The sequence below is a fragment of the Anopheles moucheti genome, chromosome 3 (assembly GCF_943734755.1).
Source record: "Anopheles moucheti chromosome 3, idAnoMoucSN_F20_07, whole genome shotgun sequence".
In the NCBI taxonomy this organism is placed as follows: domain Eukaryota; kingdom Metazoa; phylum Arthropoda; class Insecta; order Diptera; family Culicidae; genus Anopheles; species Anopheles moucheti.
Genome location: NC_069141.1, coordinates 90,048,652 through 90,066,931, shown reverse-complemented (window position 1 = coordinate 90,066,931; position 18,280 = coordinate 90,048,652). Strand labels below are relative to the sequence as shown.

Genomic DNA, 18,280 nt, shown 5'->3' with positions numbered 1-18,280 from the left:
AGAACGATTATATCCTAATGTGGTGATTAATACATGGTGGAAGCTTATCGAGGATCGAGTAGATCGAGATCGAGTAAAAAGTTGCTAATCTGGCTTACGAATAGTATATTTTGAGGCGTACTCTCATTAGTATATTTTCTTACTGCTTCCGAGAAACGTTTCCGAAATATTCTTTTAAATGTTTGATGAATTGTTCTACAACGAGAGAAAACATTTCGCATCTCGATGATGCGACGCATTCAATTAAAGCCTGTAGTTTTTTGTTTTCCCTGGTCGCTCATCAGCCGAGATAAATGGGTGGGAAATGAAACATAAATTACGGAAATGATCAAAGCATAAAACAAAACTGCACTGAGGTGGTGGAAGGTGGAAAAATTAAGGCAATCGCGACGAAAACAAACGACAGACTTATTCAATTACATCCGTTTCTCTCGTTCGTTACCGGAGTCACTGCGGGAGGGTATCACTAAAAGGCAGGCTGGCCGATACCGATGAGCGGAAGGAGTTAATTTTGGCATCAAGTCAAAGCCAGTTTCAATCAAAGTCGGACTGTGCGGAATCGGGTTTCATCGGGACGGTTGTGTCCCCGCGGGTGGCTTTGAAGGTAATCTGCGCTTTTGTTTCGTACCTTTTATCGTTTGGGAAAATAAATTATCTTGTTATGGATGAGACATACTCTCACACACATACACACACAAAACACCTATCGTCACTTTCTTCCGATGTCCCACATGCTGCGATGGTTCTTATTCTCATTAACACTTGTGCTTGTTTCGGAAGTGGGGAAAGTGTGTCCGCAGTACTGTTCCAAACTTTATCCGTGTTCCATTTTCCCTCAGCAGCAGTGCGGGGATAAAGTTTTGCCACCAAATTTCAACAAAGTTCCGGGAAAGTCCAAAGTCCGAAAGAACCTAACAAATTGTTCCTACCAGTGCGGGAACTTCAGCTGCTGCCCGAAGCAGCGCAACTCCGGTCCCGGCATCGGCAGGAAGCAGAAGCCAGGCAGCGAAACACCGGGATTGATTTTAAAAGGATTATTTTTCCATTAGGTTCAGCTCAAAATTGAATTCATTTTAATCAATGAAAACCCGACGGGTTGTTTTTTTTTTTGCTGTTGTTGTTGTTCTGTTCTTCTTACCATGGTTCCGAATCAGAGTGTCCGTTTGACTGACGGTGACGCTTCGAAGGCATCCTCCAGAAGCAGATGCCCTAGTATGCCAGTATTTTGTAGATGATTTTTCGTTTCCCGTTGTAGTACGAGGATATTTTTTATGTGTGTAGTTTTTCCTTTTTGCCGAGTGTTCCAGTTTTCTGTTTGATCCTCCGGGCGGAGTGTGTCATCGAATGTCGGACGGTAAAAAAATACGCCATGATGACAATTTGAAACCGTAAGGATGAGTTGCACGAGAATCTCGGGGAGGAAAAAAGAGAAGATAATTGGTGGAAATGGGCAATGAAGCGGAAACAGAGGTCGTGGAAAAGAGAATTAACAAAAAAAAAAGAAGGCAGAGCCCGTATCACTTGGAAAATGTGTCAATAATTATCGGACAAACCCTCTCCAGCTAGGGCGGGGAGAGTAGCTTGAAGCTTTTCGAGACTCATCATGGAGGACGCTCTACATCCAATAGGAGATTTTTTCCTCCCCATGAGTTTGGAGACATCGCCCAGTATTTTTTTTTTTTGGCGAGTGTTTCAGAATAATAATTTTGGTCCGCTACCAAGTTTCGAGTTTTGGGGTTTTGTGGTTTGGGGATGAAAAACTCGTTACGAATTTTCTAATTCATTATTGAATGGGTTTTTGGGGTTTTGCAGATCTTGTAGACCCCACTTCAATGGTGAATGGTAATTACAGCTGCGTAAAATAGGAAAGCAAAATCGTAAGCTTAAATAATCCACCAAGGCGGAAGGATCTGGCTGAGGTCGTGCCTTCGTTCCGACTCCACCTTTGGCAAGGAATGAAGACGACGCCCCACATCCTTTATAGGGCAGACCGAATCGCCGAAGAATAAATGGCGAAAAGCGCATAAAAAACGAACAGACGACCATCAAATTAATCATTTACACACGTACAGAAAAAAACGGTCCGAAAATGTGCGTTTTTCCCATTGCCTGCCAACTATTTGCTTGTGGGGTAAGTTTTCCGGAGTGCTCCGGGGTGGGAGATATTATTTGCTTTTGGCCATTCTATTTTTCTTCATATTCAGTTTTACACCGGGCGACAGCTGGTGTTGGGGCGGCCGAGTATCTATCAACTCTACAACACGACTTGTTCAGCAAGCTTACCCAGAGCCTTCCAACGCTAAGGCGAGGTTTGGTCCTGGTATGGCTGACTGAGCGGTCAAACCTTCGTAGATAAATAATATAAGCAAAAGAGAGTAAACGGAAAAGGATTGGTCGTTCGATGCGGACTGGCAAACACAGAGTCGGCAATTTTCCGACTTATTGCATTTTCCTGAGAGATCCAAAAACAGCCCTCCGGGAAAACAAGAAGCTCTGTTGTGTGGTGGTTATGTGTCATTTCCCGAGTGTCCAGTCGCCATTCCGACAGACAGTCAAGCTGTGGCCGTATACACGTTAGTCAGTTCATTAGAGCGCGTGTGGGGGTAAGAAATGTATATATTCATTCATAAATTAAACGTCCCTGAGTGTGGGCATGGCAAGTGGAAGTGGCAGTAGCTCCATCCTGGAACGAATTCCAACCATGTCTCACAAACTTTATCCAAGCGTCCTAAAACACCTCCGGTAGAGTTTTCCGGATATTGCAGAAGCATTTAAGAACTTTCGACGGTGAAAACTCGCTTACCCAACCAATCAATCATCAACGTACCGTGGAATGGCATGAATTACGGGACACGGCACCGTTGCCGTTTTAAAAGCGCTGAAAAGTGTGACCACCTTTCATTATCGATCGAACGACCGGGCGCGCGCGTATCTTATATAGGATTCATTATTTTTGTGCCACGTTCTGTTCTTTTGCTGTTGAAGGTGAGAAAGGAATGGACGATCCCTTGCTTTTGGCAGAAGAAATGCGATCGATTATCGTCTTTGCTGACATCTTTGCTAGCAGCAGCAGTCTAATGAAGATGGGGCGCGTTCGTAATTCATTCTAAAAGCGCGAGTAAAGCATGGACAAGATGAAAAAATTCGAACGGAACAGCAGCAGCAGCGGGGGGGTTTAGTGAAGATATCCTCCATGTCCATAAAAACCATTCCCGGCATTCGCTGTGTCGCTGGGATGTCTTGGTCGGATATTTTAACAAACGACCATCCGAGGACGCATTTGTAGATGAAAAATGATGCCAAAAAGTTAACGGTTGAGTTTTCGATTCTGATGGCGGGGGCTCCCATACACACCCAGAGATATGTGGCTCACTGTGTGTCAGAAGTTTGTTGATAACGTCAAAGGTTTCTTCGGTACATAACCGCGTGTATGAGGTGGATTTAGGTGACTTCTCGCAGTGTGGTGTCGAGACCGTCGGCGTCAACCATAACAGCTATCGGACGACCTTTGGCTCGGCAAACATACACAGACATACGCCAGTTGACCAAAAAGATAAGAAGAATGATGTGCACAACCACCACCTCTCTTCAACCAGCAAACCACCGCTCGCTAAAGAATGGAATTTTAATCCTTCTTAAAGCAGCTCATGTAAGCTCCGTCACTGGAAAACATACGGGGACATACGGTTCGCGTCGCGTTGCTTGCCGCACATCACGTTAAGCAGCAGAATTCAAATCAACATTGACAACAAACTGCTTCGTACACAGTAACTCACACAACACACACCGAGAGCCCGTCATGCGTCGCTCCAGCCTGTAGGTATCCGTCCTGCACGATGGCGTTGCCCTCCAAGCGTCGTCCTCTGTGCGCGCAGAATGGTTTTGTGACGAAATGTGACTCTTGTTTCTGACAGCATTTGAGTACGTCTCGTTGCCTTTTTATGTAACGGCAAAGTGACTCGTGTGGAATCGAAGGGAAGGAAGGATTGTTTTCGACCCACTGACTACTGCTACCACTGGAGGAGTGTGCTACCGGCGTCGACTTGGGTAAGAGTGGGTGTAAGCGTTAGGAAAAGGGGAGCCACTGTTACGCGTTTGCTGCAATGTTTCGGAAAAACCTCAAAGCCCCCCCTACGACAAAAGCGTAGTACTCGATAGCGGTGAAAAATTTAGAAAGTAACTAAAAAGAAACATTGTACTACGAGAACGCATGTGGTGGTATATTGGTATAGTTTACACTCGAAGTTAAGGGTTAACAAATAAGTTATAGCAAAGCGGGTTTCGTTCAGTAGGCGCATTGTGGTGCGATGTGTTGGTGTTAGCACACTGTGCACGTTTCAGTGTGTACGTGTACAGTGCGCAGAAGTCACCGCTTGTATAACGCACACAGCTAAACCATAGCAACCATCCCCTAGTGAGCCGCAAATAGGGGATGAATTTTCCTTCCCATCACAGTACGGATACTATAAATTCGTTTTTCACTCACACACGTACAGCGTGGAAAGGTTATTGGTATTGGTAAGGTTTTCACACCGAAAAGGATCAAGCGTATACCGTACTTCATCGTGGTGTGTGCGGTACGCTGTCATTCAGTTGGTGCTGTACCACCGTAGAAGTAACAAGCGGAAAATCTCGCCTTACATCAAACGTTGTGTGTCGATTTCCTTATCGTGGATTCCGTTCTACTCGCTCTGGTGGTATTGGAAAACCTTTTTCCGTTACACACGCATCGTGCCATGGCTTTAAAGATGTAAGAAACGAATTTCTTTTACGTAAGAATGTATGAAATTTGTGTAATCGCTTACCTTTTCCTTCCTACGAATGAGCATCGGAAAATGAAGTTATCGGTGTGTGCGTGCGTGCGCTAAGTAGAGGATAATACGATTATAGGTGAATCCCTTCCGTAAATATCGGAGTGAAATCCCCATGCCACGGCTGAGTGTATGTGCGCGAGTGTGGGATTGTTGGTAAAGTATCGGGTGTGTCGAGTGTAGGGACGTGTAGCTTAGTGTGTGTATCCACCACTACACCGGCAACATCTCACTCCCACCCATCAGACAACTCTCACCTCACGCTGGAGGAGGGTTGAGTGAGCGTGTTTTGCCCACAAAACAGTAAAATGTTTTCAGTTGTAAAGTTCATGCGGTTAGGAAAAACTCTCTCCCCACGATAGCAAAAACAAAAAGCGATTGATTTCGTCGCCTCAGCTGTCAGTGAAACTATGCTACATTTAATGAAGTGAAAGTGACGGAGAACAAAAGAGCCTGTGCCATTTAGTGGATTAAAGCTATAACTTTATATATTATATGCCAAATGGATAGAAAATCAATCACAAGCGTAAAATAGCATAAGGGTAACATTGAGTTACACATGTGGCAAATTATATTACCTTATAGAACATAGTCTCTATTAAATTAATTGTAGCTGAATGCATCCTTTTTCGACAATGGTTAACCTAAAACCCACTAAAAAATCCATTGCTTTGTGCAAAATCGACTCAAAAGCCACTCGAAAAGGTAACGTTTTGTCCTTGTTACGATGCATGAAAAGCAGAGGAACCCTTTTTTTATTGGGAAAGCAGGAAACCTGCCGTGTACCGGAAGTTAATGAGGCTTGACGACTAAACGATGCATCCGCTAGAACCGCCTTTTGCTCGATTATCTCAGAAATCGAATCAACCGGTAATGTCGATACTATCAAACGAAAACTCTCCAGTAGAAGTGGAAGGAATTCTTCCAGTAGAAGTTAAAGTGGAATCAGGTGGAGTAGGGAGTCATATTGGGTGGGAAGGAGTCCCACCTTTTATTAAAGTGTCACCTTTTATTGTAATCTACAATCGCTTCCTGTACACTTTACAGTTTACTTAGAAGCATTTTTCTGGTAAGAACATATGATCCCTCAACTGATTTCGCACCCTGATGTTGCACAACGCTGCCATCTTGTCTTGAAGTAAGTGAGTTTCAACGGAAGGAACATCCCAGATCGATGAAACTTTGGATGCTTATCTTTATTTATCTCTTCAAGGGTGGTGCTGCGGACATTGTTTGTGCAAATTATGATAATTTTATGCATCTCTTCGATCCCATCCGAACTTCGCTTGTGTCTGCCCGATAAGCAATAAATTCAACTCAACAAGAAAGTGTATGCTACAACCCAAACCCCCGAAATGAATTGATTCGATAGCCCACACTCGTAGTTGTGTGTGGTGCGAACATACAAACACGGAAATAGCACGGACCTAACGTCGAAACCGCAGTACATCTGAACAAACGGTTTCGGATTTCTCGGCCTAAAATGAAATCAATTAAAACAATCTCTCACTCTCTCTGCATTGGAACGTAATGGAATGGATTGGAGCGTCAACACCGGTACCGTCGACACGTACTTTTTTTTTTTACTTCCGGCACACAGACCGTATTTTGCTATCTCCATCCCTTCAGAATCGTCGTTATCGTGGTGCAACCCGCTTATGGTGGAACCCTTCCGTCCGTACTGTTCCGGTGCAAGTGCAATGCTTTGCTGGGTAAGCAAAGGGATCGATAAATTTGCATTAAGAATGGCCTTATCGTCGTTATCCACACCGGTGGAAAGCCGATAAAGTAGAGTCTGCCGCCTGGCGACACATCGTGAGAAAATGGTGAGACACGACGAGGATGTGCTGGAGGAAGGAAGGCTGGACAATGAAGGCACAGTCACAGGGTAACCACATCACACGCTTGGTGTGTTGTTCGAGAACTGCATTGACTGTGCTTATTTATGGTTCGCATCAATATATCCAGCAAACCAACACACGCAACATAAGGCACCAAGCATCCATTCGGGAGGATAATGGTCAGGTGTGTCCTAGATAGCTAGGTGTACACTCTACTCAACAGGTTGTTCATTGATCGACACGCGAGCACCAAACGGTAACAGGAAGGAACTGGACATTTTCAAAGATAACATTTAATATGGCGTGGACATAAAAAACATCCAAATTTTGGTGTCTTAATTCCATTCTGATAACAAGGAATCTAGGATCAGGATTCTCCCAGTCACTCATGGGCAAAAATAATGGACTGTGATTGTTTTCTTTCCTTCGATGTCCAAACAGCGCGTTGTACTGATTCGTGTGATGCAACACGATACACCTGTGTGTCAGCACACGTGTCATCCTGACATCTAGATGACTCTGGCGAATAGCAAATATTGAACCTGATGAACACATCGGAAGAAAGAAAGGAGGATGACTTCCGTTCCGTTGACGGGCTCGGTGTGGAAAATGGGTATTATATTACACACACACCTTTCGCTGCGTGGGTGGGTGTACGCGGCGAACATTGATGCAACCGTGTTGTGGCTGTTGGTATCGAACGACCTCGCTGTGCTACCGTGGTGGATCAAAGCTAGACACGAGCACAGACACCATAGCCTTTGATAGTGTCTGCGCTTGCACAGGGTTGCGTTTGTAAAGGTTTTGGAAATTAATCCACAAGCATTCCTCTTCGGGTTCATAGTGAGAAGGGCAGATATATGTTAGACCAAGTGTACTGCTATGCGTCGTATGTATGTAAGTAATTATCGAGAAAACTTCTGCAACAGAATATAATATGTGGCGGAAACAATTTGAATGTCTCACAACCAGAAGGTTCAATCCCAGCTGCTTCCGATGTCTTGCTTGCTAAAACACCAAGAGACCTCGGCTCGATCCCTTACCGGATCCGGGCAGTAGGAGGAAGGTTACAGAGACTAGAGGTATTTCCTTCCGTTTCTGCAAAATATCGGCAGTTATCCTTTTGCGCACAATTGCAGGATTATTATCCCTCCCGGTTGCATCGCATCTGCCGATCGTCTGACACTTGACATCAAGCCCAACGTGGTGCCAAAGAGACGCGGAAAAGAATGTCATTTACCGTGCGTTTTTTTTCCTTTCCCAACGGAGTCGACAGGAAAGCGTTTGAATGTTGCTAAACCTTTCACCTGTAACTTGCCTTGAACAAACAGAGAACAAGCTGCGGTAAGCGGTTTTGGATGTGTTGTTTGCGGGAAACCTCGTTGTGGAGCGAGGACAATCAGGTTCAAAAAGAATTATACAACCACGAAGTCCTAGACACACAAAAAAACACTAGGCTTCTTGGAAAAGAAAAGCGTTTTGAAAGCTGTTTTCTTATCAGCTTCAAAGGGCAACGACCCAAAAGCACTTGAGAAACCGGTGGAAAACTTCTCGCAATACGCTCGTTCATCTTTCTATTCGTGTGTGTGTGTGTGTGTGTGGGTAGGTGTGTTTGTGTGGAGTATGTGAATGTGTTTGTTTACCCCCCCCCCCCCCCCCCCCCCCCCGTGATGCAATCCAAATTTTCTTTTCTTGTTCAATGTTCAGATGAATTCGTCTTTATTTTCCTCAAATGGACATAGGATTTCATTTTATACCGCGTTTTCTTTGACACGAATGACAGGAAGGAGACCGACTTGACACCTTTAGAGAAATTCTTCGCGGTAGTAGAGCGTTTCCTTTTGCTGGTTGGTATGTATTGGGGTGAGTGGTTGGGCTTGTATAAGCCATCCAGAAGCGAGATGCTTCTTCTTTGTGTGTGCGCAGGCGTTCCTTCCGTTGTTATGGTGACAATGACGCTCGATGGATGGATGAATTGTACTCACCACTGAACCCCAGCTTGATGAAAGAAAGCCATGGTGAATGGCCATTCGAATAGGCTAGTTTTGATGTCTGCAGCTTTCGTCGGCAGTTACCGTAGTAGCGTATGTGGGGTATTTGATACCATTTTCTTATCGGTTGCATGCTGTAGAGCGTGTACGCGATAGGTGTACCTGAAGCAGAGGGAGACGCTAGTCCTTTTGGGTGGGACAGCAGCAGTATGTTTCAATTAATTTCTACGACCGGAAGTGTGACACTTCGCAACGAGCAGCCAATCTGAAGCGTGTCAAGGAAGGACGGATGTGAAGATGCCAAACGAACTAAGACAAGATGTCGTATATCACGACGCCACAGCTTTCCTTTGCAAGGTTGTTGAAGACTTTCGGCTGGAAAAGCTTTTCCGCAACGCATTTACACACATGGATAGAAGCAAATAAACGACCGAAAGCTGTTTAGTGCTATTCTGCCGAAAAGTGAATAATCACATTAATCCCACCTCTGCGGTGTCAGATTAGGAAAATAAAATTAATGAACGTCGGTCGTTGCCTTGGTTACCGTGGTTGACTTCAAGCTTCCCACGATCTTTTCTCTTCCGCGTTGTATCAGTATCCAAGCTCTCCACGATTCGACTACTGTACGACGCGCTGGACTCGAAATGGTCCCCGCTGGCGGCTAAATCCAATAGAATACGAATGGGTGCACCATTTTTCAACACTCCATAACCGATAATGAGAAGCAGAAGGACACTCTCGCGCGCCCGTCAAGCGATTTTCCGTGAAACGGATCTCTGTGTGTATTTCCCGCGTCCCCACCCAACAAACGTTATCGATTTATCGAATATATGGTTTTGTGTCACGCGGCGGTGGCGCTCTGTGGAGGTGAAGTGTTCTTGTTGGGCACGGCGCTACTGCTTGGAGTACGATTTATGGCCTCCCGCCCTTTTTCCGATGGCAACATATTTTAATGTAACGGCTAATTTTCCACTCCACTGCACCAGCGGAGCTTAAGCATCTTACGGCATCAGATTCTTCATCACAACCGAAGTATGAGGGAGATTACCGATACAAAGTGACTCGCTCCGTCGCTCGTCGAGCCACTGAGGAGTGCTCAAAACACTTTGCTTATCGTGCCGGGGCGCAAGAAAAAGTGGTGAAAATAAAACGGCAAACGAAGGAAACGTGACTGCGATAGCGCTTCGTGACTTACGCGACACTTGGCAAGTTTGTGTGTTGCACCGCATCGAAAGGACATTCAGACATCCATCAGCAGGATACACTCTTCAGAGCGAAGTGATTGAATTCCCAGCGAGAGAGAGAGAGAGCATGAAGAGGGTAGAGGGGACGTGGCGCCAACGTTAAGGAAGAAACATGATGCGCTTTTTATCGGCCATTTGCTGCTTGTTGTAGCGGTTTTGAGCGTAATGTGTTCCAAACTCGATTCCTGTGAGCCACAACACCAACAGTTGCCGTGCGTTCTCTGCATCGATCGATTTTGCATCTCGGTCACGCTTTATAACAGATTCGTACGTGCCATGTGCCACTGTACGGTTCCGCGGACGGTAGATGACGGATTTTATTTGTCCACGTTTTGCAGTCCTTTTGCGGACACGCGTGAATGTGTCCTTTCGCGTATTGGTTGCGGTTTGGAGGCAGGATGTCAATGTCCCTTCGACCGGGATGGCACAGTGGCGGAACTGTCTGGTTGATGACAGCCTCGCACAGGACGTACGATAAATTGTGATTTATGATGCTTTCGACACGCGCCCGCCCCAGTACGACGACAATGCAGCTGATCTCTGGCGGTGTGGTTTGAGTGGGACACACACTGTGTTGGGGTCTTTGGTAACCGCGGACCACAAAACGAAGTCACAGAGGGAGATATATAGGGGAAGGTAGCGGTGAAGTACTGGTAGTGGTCAATTTATGTGTTCCCGTTGTTCGGGAATGATTTTGAGGTTGTTTTATTATTCCGGAAAGATTCCATCTCCACTATGGATGGATGGAACGATTACGAACGTTTGAGTGACACGATATGATAAGGAATTAATAGCATTAAAACCGGACGCTCGTCTACAATAAGCTTGCTCTAGAAACACAGTTCTAATACGGCATCACAATCGGATCAATTGCGAATGGGATATGCCTGCATCAATGGTTTTGCTTTGCTGAATTATTCCTTCTATCAACAAAGTTAGGTGCTATCGAATAACAATACTAATCTCAATCCGTCGTATTTTGTTTCTCCCTCTCGCATCATTGCAGCTTCACTAGAGCAGCCACCATAGCAGCAGCTCAGTCACTAGGATGTCCACACTTTCCCTACGGATCAGCCTCGAGGGAGGCCGGGTGACAAAGACGATCCAGTTCGATCCGAGCACGACCGTGTTCGATGCGTGTCGCATTATCAAGGACAAGTTCGCGGAAGCGGTGCAGGGCCAGGCGCAGGAGTTCGGCCTGTTCCTAGCGGACGATGACACCCGGCAGGGTGTGTGGTTGGAACCGGCCCGCAACCTGGGCTACTACATGCTGCACAATCTCGATGTGCTCGAGTACAGACAGAAGCATCGGACGTTGCGCGTCCGCATGCTGGACGGTGCCGTCAAGACGATTCTGGTCGACGATTCGCAGCCGGTATTGCAGCTGATGGTGGTAATCTGTACAAAGATTGGCATTACCAACCACGAAGAGTACGGGCTGGTGCGCGAAGATCCGGAGGCGCAAAACGAAAACCAGCCAGACAATCGCTCCAACACCGGCACGCTCACGTTGCGTCGTAAGGCGCAAGAAAAGGAGCGGGATGCGAAGATGGAGAGCTTGCGGAAGAAGCTGCGGACGGATGACGAGATTAACTGGGTGGATGTGGGGAAGACGTTGCGCGAGCAGGGCATTGACGAACAGGAAACGGTACTGCTGAGGCGCAAATTCTTCTACTCCGATCAGAACATCGACTCACGTGATCCGGTACAGCTCAATCTGCTGTACGTGCAGGCACGTGACGCCATCCTGGATGGTACGCATCCGGTCACGCAAGACAAAGCGTGCGAATTTGCCGGCATTCAAGTGCAAATCCAGTTCGGTGACCATAACGAGACGAAGCACAGAGCTGGTTTCTTGGAGTATGTATCGATTCCTGCCCGTTACGCATTACACCAACAAACATTGTTTAGACTAATACTTGGTTATTTTTCTATTTGCAGTTTGCGCGAATTTCTGCCCGCATCGTACGTTCGCACGAAGAACATCGAGCGGAAGATATTCGCCGAGCACCGAAAGCTCATCGGTCTGTCCGAGCTAGACGCGAAGTATGTCTACACCAAGACAGCACGCGAACTTCCCACGTACGGTGTAACATTCTTCCTTGTGAAGGAGAAAATGACCGGCAAGAATAAGCTCGTGCCTCGTCTGTTGGGCGTAACGAAGGATTCCGTCCTTCGGCTCGACGAAACGACGAAAGAGATCATGAAATCGTGGCCGCTGACGACCGTACGTCGGTGGGGTGCCTCGCCGAACACATTCACGCTCGATTTTGGTGACTATGCCGATTCGTACTATTCGGTGCAAACGACGGAAGCGGAACAAATCGTGCAGCTGATCGCCGGCTACATCGACATCATCCTGAAGAAGAAACAAGCGAAGGACCATTTCGGTATCGAGGGTGACGAAGGATCCACCATGGTGGAGGAAAGCGTCGCACCGTCAAAGTAAGCACGCCAGCATGACAAAGTGACTTCGGTTTTAATAGAATGACCATTCGAGGAAGTGATCATTTTTTATCGTATGTACTCTTAACAAACGATAAAGTTTTAGAACCTCATAGCAAGACGCTGATAGAACCGGTCAAGTTGTGGGTTGTTGATGGTGGAAACTTTCTGAGCCTTCTTGGTTATCTAAAGTGTATTGTGTTGCATTTTACAAGAATGGTTATACTATGAACAAGCGTTTTTAAATCCTTGGACAACATTTGCTGAAATGGAGATGTCTACTATACTTTTAGGGCCACCTTCCTGCAACACGAAGAGACGAACAATAAATCCGGAAAGGTGGAAACCCATTCCATCGCTAAACCGGCCATTATGCGTGGAACAGACGGTAAGCATAGCATATTCCCTCTCATGAACAAATTGTTTTTGTATTCTAGTTGCTATGCTAGATTTTCCAATGTTCTAGTTTTGTACGGCAAAGTATCATATTTTGACATATTTTTGTATTGATTTGTTATTCCTTTTTTCCGTATATTTTCTTTTGCAATACGATCGATCTTCTGTTGCCGATACTGGTTCCGTTTCTTCATTTCGTTCGTGCGCGTGATTGGGTGTGTGTGATTGAATTTGTTGCTGGCCCGGGTAAAGGCGAACGGCCGTACGGTACAGGCGAGATGCAATCGATACAGTACGGTGCCATCGTCGGTCAGGTCAACCTGGCACACCAGCCACCGATGGTGAGAGCAGACAAGCTGCTGTGCTTATATCTTTACTTTCTGTTAACATACTAACTGAACGTTCAAATTGTGTTTCGTGACTTTTTATCCACACTTCGGATTCACCCGAAGGGATTTGTGTGGTTGGTTAATGTCTCATAAAGCTTTACCTTCGTTTTGTTTCATCTCGTTTCATGCTGCGTAACCATTGTTGTCGTTGTCTACTAAAACCAAAACTCGTAACTTCTAGACGTAGGTGAATTACAATTTTGGCTCGGATATTAATGACACTCACACAACTCACCCTAATCACAAAGCATCAACTAACACACACGCACACATAAACTCACACACTCTTAACAAAGCTGCTAGCAAAGAAGGATTGTATACTTATCTCTTCAATTTGTGCTTCCTTTCCCTGGTTTATCAGTTGCAACAAACGCGTATTAGTTCAGTATTGTCGGAACCCCAGCGTGCATTGTTAGGATACATTTCCGCCGGTCAGGAAGCACTCAACCGAGCGGAGAAGGATCTGGAAACCAAGGCACAGCTACCACCGCTTGGCACCGATCCGGGCTCATTGCAATGGCGCGAGGAAACGCTCGACACCTCGAAACAAACCGTCACGACGCATCTGGCCACGATGAATGCTGCCACTGCGCAGGTTGTTACCGCATCGCAACCGGATGAGATTGACCATGAAGCGGTCGGTGCGGCTGTTTCGCAAATCACCCAGAGTATTCCGGAAGTGACCAAAGAGGTCCGACTGATTGCTGCCCTCATGGATGACGACTGCACCGGAGATAAGCTGCTCGAAGCGACCCGTAAACTTTGCAACGCGTTCAGCGATCTGTTGCGATCGGCGGAACCGGAAAGCAAAGAACCGCGTCAGAACCTGCTGAATGCGGCGACGCGCGTTGGCGAAGCTAGCGGTCAGGTGCTGAGCACGATCGGCGAGGAAAGTGTCGAAAGTCGCGAATTGCACGACATGTTGCTCGGACTGGCAAAGGCAGTCGCCAACACAACTGCGGCGCTAGTGCTGAAGGCAAAATCGATTGCTGCCGTCACGGAGGATGAGGCAACGCGCAATAAAGGTAGGTTGGGATGACATTTGATCGTTTTGTATAAATGTGATGCTAATATACTTTCTCTTGTCGAAATATCTTACAAATGTAGTTATTGGAGCTGCAAGTCAGTGTGCCCTGGCCACGAGTCAGTTGGTGGCTTGTGCTCGCGTCGTCGGACCAACCATCCAAAGTCCGGCCTGTCGAGAACAGTTGGAGGCGGCTGCCCGTGAAGTTGCTAAAGCTGTTGCACACTTGGCCGAAGTGTGCAATGAAGCAACCGACAATCAACAGCTGCGTGGCGACCTTACAGCCGCAGCGAAGGATGTTTCCAAGTCGCTCACTGATCTGCTGGAGCACATCAAGCTAAGTGCCCGCGAGAAAGCACGTCGCGTAGAAAATGAAAATCCTGTCGACAACGTGCTCGTCGCTACGGACATTCTCGTGTCGTCGACCGACCCGCAAGAGATGATCAGACAAGCGCAACAGCTTGGCAAAGCAACGGCACAGCTGATACAGAGTATCAAGGGCGAAGCCGAAAGCCAACATGACTCGAACATGCAGCGCAAGCTGTTGGAAGCGGCAAAGCAGCTAGCGGACGCAACTGCACGTATGGTGGAAGCGGCTCGGCTGTGCGCCGGCAATCCACACGATTCGATTCATCAAGAAACACTGCGTGCCGCTGCTGAGGAATTGCGTGTTATCACAACCTCAACGGCAAACACGCCCGCTATAAAGCGACAACTGATTGGTCGACTGGAACAATGCGCCAAGCAGGCGGCGTCTTCCGCTACGCAGTGTATAACAGCCGCACAGAACTCGCTTATCCACAGCAACGATGTGCAAACGAAAGAGATCCTGCTACAGGATTGTCAGGCGGTGGCCGATCAGATACCGCGCCTGGTGGCAGGTGTAAAGAACACTCTTTCACGTCCAGACGATCCCAACGCTCAACTGGGTTTGATCGATGCGGCCGAGATGTTCCTTGAACCGGGTGCTCAGATGGCTGGCTCCGCTCGGGAACTACAACCGACGGTGATGGACCAGGCAGCGTCGCAGCAACTCGGCCGTTGTGCGGTGAATTTAACTCACGCGATCCACGATCTTCGACTAGCAGCTCACCGTGCTCGAGAAGCGTGCGGCGGTAATGAACTGGATGCAGCATTGGAAGCGGTTCGCAATCTTCGCAACGTGTTAAGCGACACACGCCGTGCGGCACAGGAAGGTAGCTTACGTCCCCTTCCAGGTGAAACGGCGGACAGTTGCTTCAAGCAGCTGGCTGCAGCTAGCAACTCCGTTGATGTTTCGATGCATCAGCTGATGAGCGCTGCTCAACAGGGTAATCGCACGTACGCGGGTGTGGCAGGGCGCGATACCGCTCTCGCCCTTGGAGATTACACCAAGAGCGTACGCGGAGTGCTTGTAACAACGAAAAATCCCGCCGTAGTGGATTGCGCCGATGAGGTTATTGTAGATTCGCTCCGTGTGATTGAAGAAGCACAACGTACGCTGCAAAACCTGGACAACCAGGAAGCATTGCTCATCGCTATCAAGCGCACGAAGCACTCTCTTGGTCGTACGATCGATTGCTTACCGGGCGTGAAGGATATTAACGAGGCGTTTGAGACGCTTAGTGATTTGCGTACAATTCTTGATACCGGAGAGTATCCCCCGTCGGATCGACCATATGGTCAGTTGCAGAACGAACTAAAATCGGCCGCAGATCAGCTGAACGTGGCCGGTGGACAAGTTGCGCAGTCGTACGATAGTTCGATCAAATTGGCCGGCACGAGTCAGGAGTTTTGTCACGCCTACAAAGAATTGCTCACTGTGACTCTCGAAATGGCGGGCCAAACAGCAGAAGATCGTGCTCGCGAGGAGATCGTTAACTCACTACGCGGTGTATCGAACCAATCGATCAGTCTTCTCGGTACGGCTCGCTACGTGGCGGGTGATCCAGATCGTCCAAATGCGAAGAATGAGCTATCATCTGCCGCGCGTCTAGTGACAGAAAGCATCAACCGGCTGGTGGATGTCTGTACGCAAGCTGCTCCAGGTCAGAAGGAATGTGATGGCGCGATTCGAAGCATCGAATCACTACGACCGTTGCTTGAGTCTCCACAGGAATCGTTGACAGATCAGGGTTATTTCGATTGTCTCGATACTGTGCTGGAAAAGTCACGCACACTCGGCGAAGGCATGACCGGTATAGCGAATAACGCGAAAAACTCGAAGCATGTCGAGTTTGGACATTCGGTAAATTCAGTGTCGGAGTCTATTCGTGGATTAATCGAGTCAGCCGCCCAGGCTGCTTATCTCGTAGGAGTGTCGAATCCGACCAGCGTCGGAGGACGGCCAGGAATCGTCGACCAGGCGCAGTACGCGCGAGCTGCACAAGCTATACGTCAGAGTTGCGACATCTTACGGGGACAGGCATCGTCTCAGCCCCAGGTCTTATCAGCGGCAACCGTCATAGCTAAACACACGTCTGCACTGTGTAATGCGTGTCGCAACGCGAGCTCAACCACTACTAACCCTGTTGCCAAGCGGCACTTTGTCCAGGCAGCTAAAGAAGTGGCCAACTCAACGGCCGCACTCGTGCGAGAAATCAAGGCACTCGATCAGGATTATAGTCCGGGTTCACGGCAACGCTGTGCGGCTGCTACAGAACCACTGCTGGAGGCAGTTTCATCACTCTGTCACTTTGCATCGTCTCCTGAATTCATCTCGATTCCAGCTCGTATCTCAACCGAAGGTCGTAAAGCACAAGAACCGATCCTAAATGCGGGGCGAGGTATACTGGACGGTGCAGTCGATATGGTGCGCACAGCGAAGGTGCTCGCACTGACACCGACAGATCCACCGGTGTGGCAGCAACTGGCTACGCATAGCCGTAATGTGTCTGATAGCATCAAGCAACTAGCGTCGAGCATCCGTGAGAAGGCTCCCGGACAGATGCAGTGTGATCAGGTGCTGGAGGTGTTGAAAGATTGTTCGCGTGAGCTTAACTCAGCCGCCTTGGCAGTCGGTGTTGATGGATTGCCGCAACGCAAGGATAGTAACCTGCAGGGTTTCACCAATCAGTCGCTGAATGCGGCATCCGAGCTGATCGATCGTCTGGAGCCGGTAAAATCGTCTGCAAAGAAGAACGCCGAAAGTCTGGGTCATGCGGTTAATCAAATAGCGAAGCACATCGTACCGCTTACCAACGGTGTGATCGGAGCATGTTCACAGCTCGTACATTCTGGCCAGCAAACGGTATTAATCAATCAGGTCAAATCGGTTGTGGAATGTTGTGCTCAACTCGTGCAGACGGCTAAGCAAGCTGGTGGTAATCCACGTGCCGCCCATTTCCATCCGGAATTGGACGAAGCGGTCGAGTCTACGCGGGAAGCGATCCAGGAGTTGAACGCTACGGTAGAGCGTCTCTCCACCGAAAACGGTGTAGTAACCGGGCTGATGGAACAAATCTCCCGTTCAATGTCACGCATCTCCGACAAGCGTCAATCGTTCCTGGGAGCGTCTCTCAACGATACCTACGTTGACTATCAAACGCGCATGGTGCAGAGCGCGAAGGAGATAGCCCGTTATGCGAATGAGATCAACGCTAAGGCCGCCATCGATCCATCGAAACTTGCTCAACTGTGTGTGGAAATGACTCATCATTACACGCAGTTAGCACAGGATGCTATCGGTGCTTCTGCACTAACTACCTCTCCGGATGTGGCCATTCGCATTCGCAACACGGTGCAGGATCTTGGTCGGTCGGTGAATGTACTGATCCAATCGACCACAGGCATTCGGAAGGATGATAGCAGCGGTTTGGTGGAGATCTCTCGCGGTGCTCGTGACGTTTCCGAAAAAGTGGCACAGGTACTGGCAGCACTCCAGGCTGGATCACGAGGAACGCAAGCATGCATAAACGCTTCCAGTACGGTGTCCGCTATCATCAGCGATCTGGATACAACAATCATGTTTGCTACGGCCGGCACACTTCAATCAAGCGACGAGGATGGCAAATTCTCGGATCATCGCGAACACATTCTTAAGACGGCAAAGGCATTGGTTGAGGATACAAAGATACTGGTCGCCGGCGCGGCCGGAACGCAAGATCAATTAGCAGCTGCTGCACAGAATGCAGTCACAACTATTTGTAAGTTCTGTCGTA

General features: G+C 47.9%; 1 protein-coding gene across 3 annotated transcripts in view; it reads left to right on the top strand.

Moving 5' to 3' along the window:
• Positions 1-18,280, top strand: part of LOC128305110 (talin-2) — a 51,151-nt gene that overhangs the window by 24,038 nt on the left and 8,833 nt on the right. For all 3 annotated transcript variants that reach the window (XM_053042413.1, XM_053042414.1, XM_053042415.1), the window contains exons 3-8: positions 10,894-11,747; positions 11,829-12,332; positions 12,626-12,720; positions 12,981-13,069; positions 13,479-14,142; positions 14,225-18,265. In XM_053042413.1, the coding sequence (XP_052898373.1) occupies positions 10,936-11,747; positions 11,829-12,332; positions 12,626-12,720; positions 12,981-13,069; positions 13,479-14,142; positions 14,225-18,265 (6,205 nt within the window). In that variant the 5' untranslated portion in view covers positions 10,894-10,935. The remainder of the gene's footprint in view (positions 1-10,893; positions 11,748-11,828; positions 12,333-12,625; positions 12,721-12,980; positions 13,070-13,478; positions 14,143-14,224; positions 18,266-18,280) is intronic.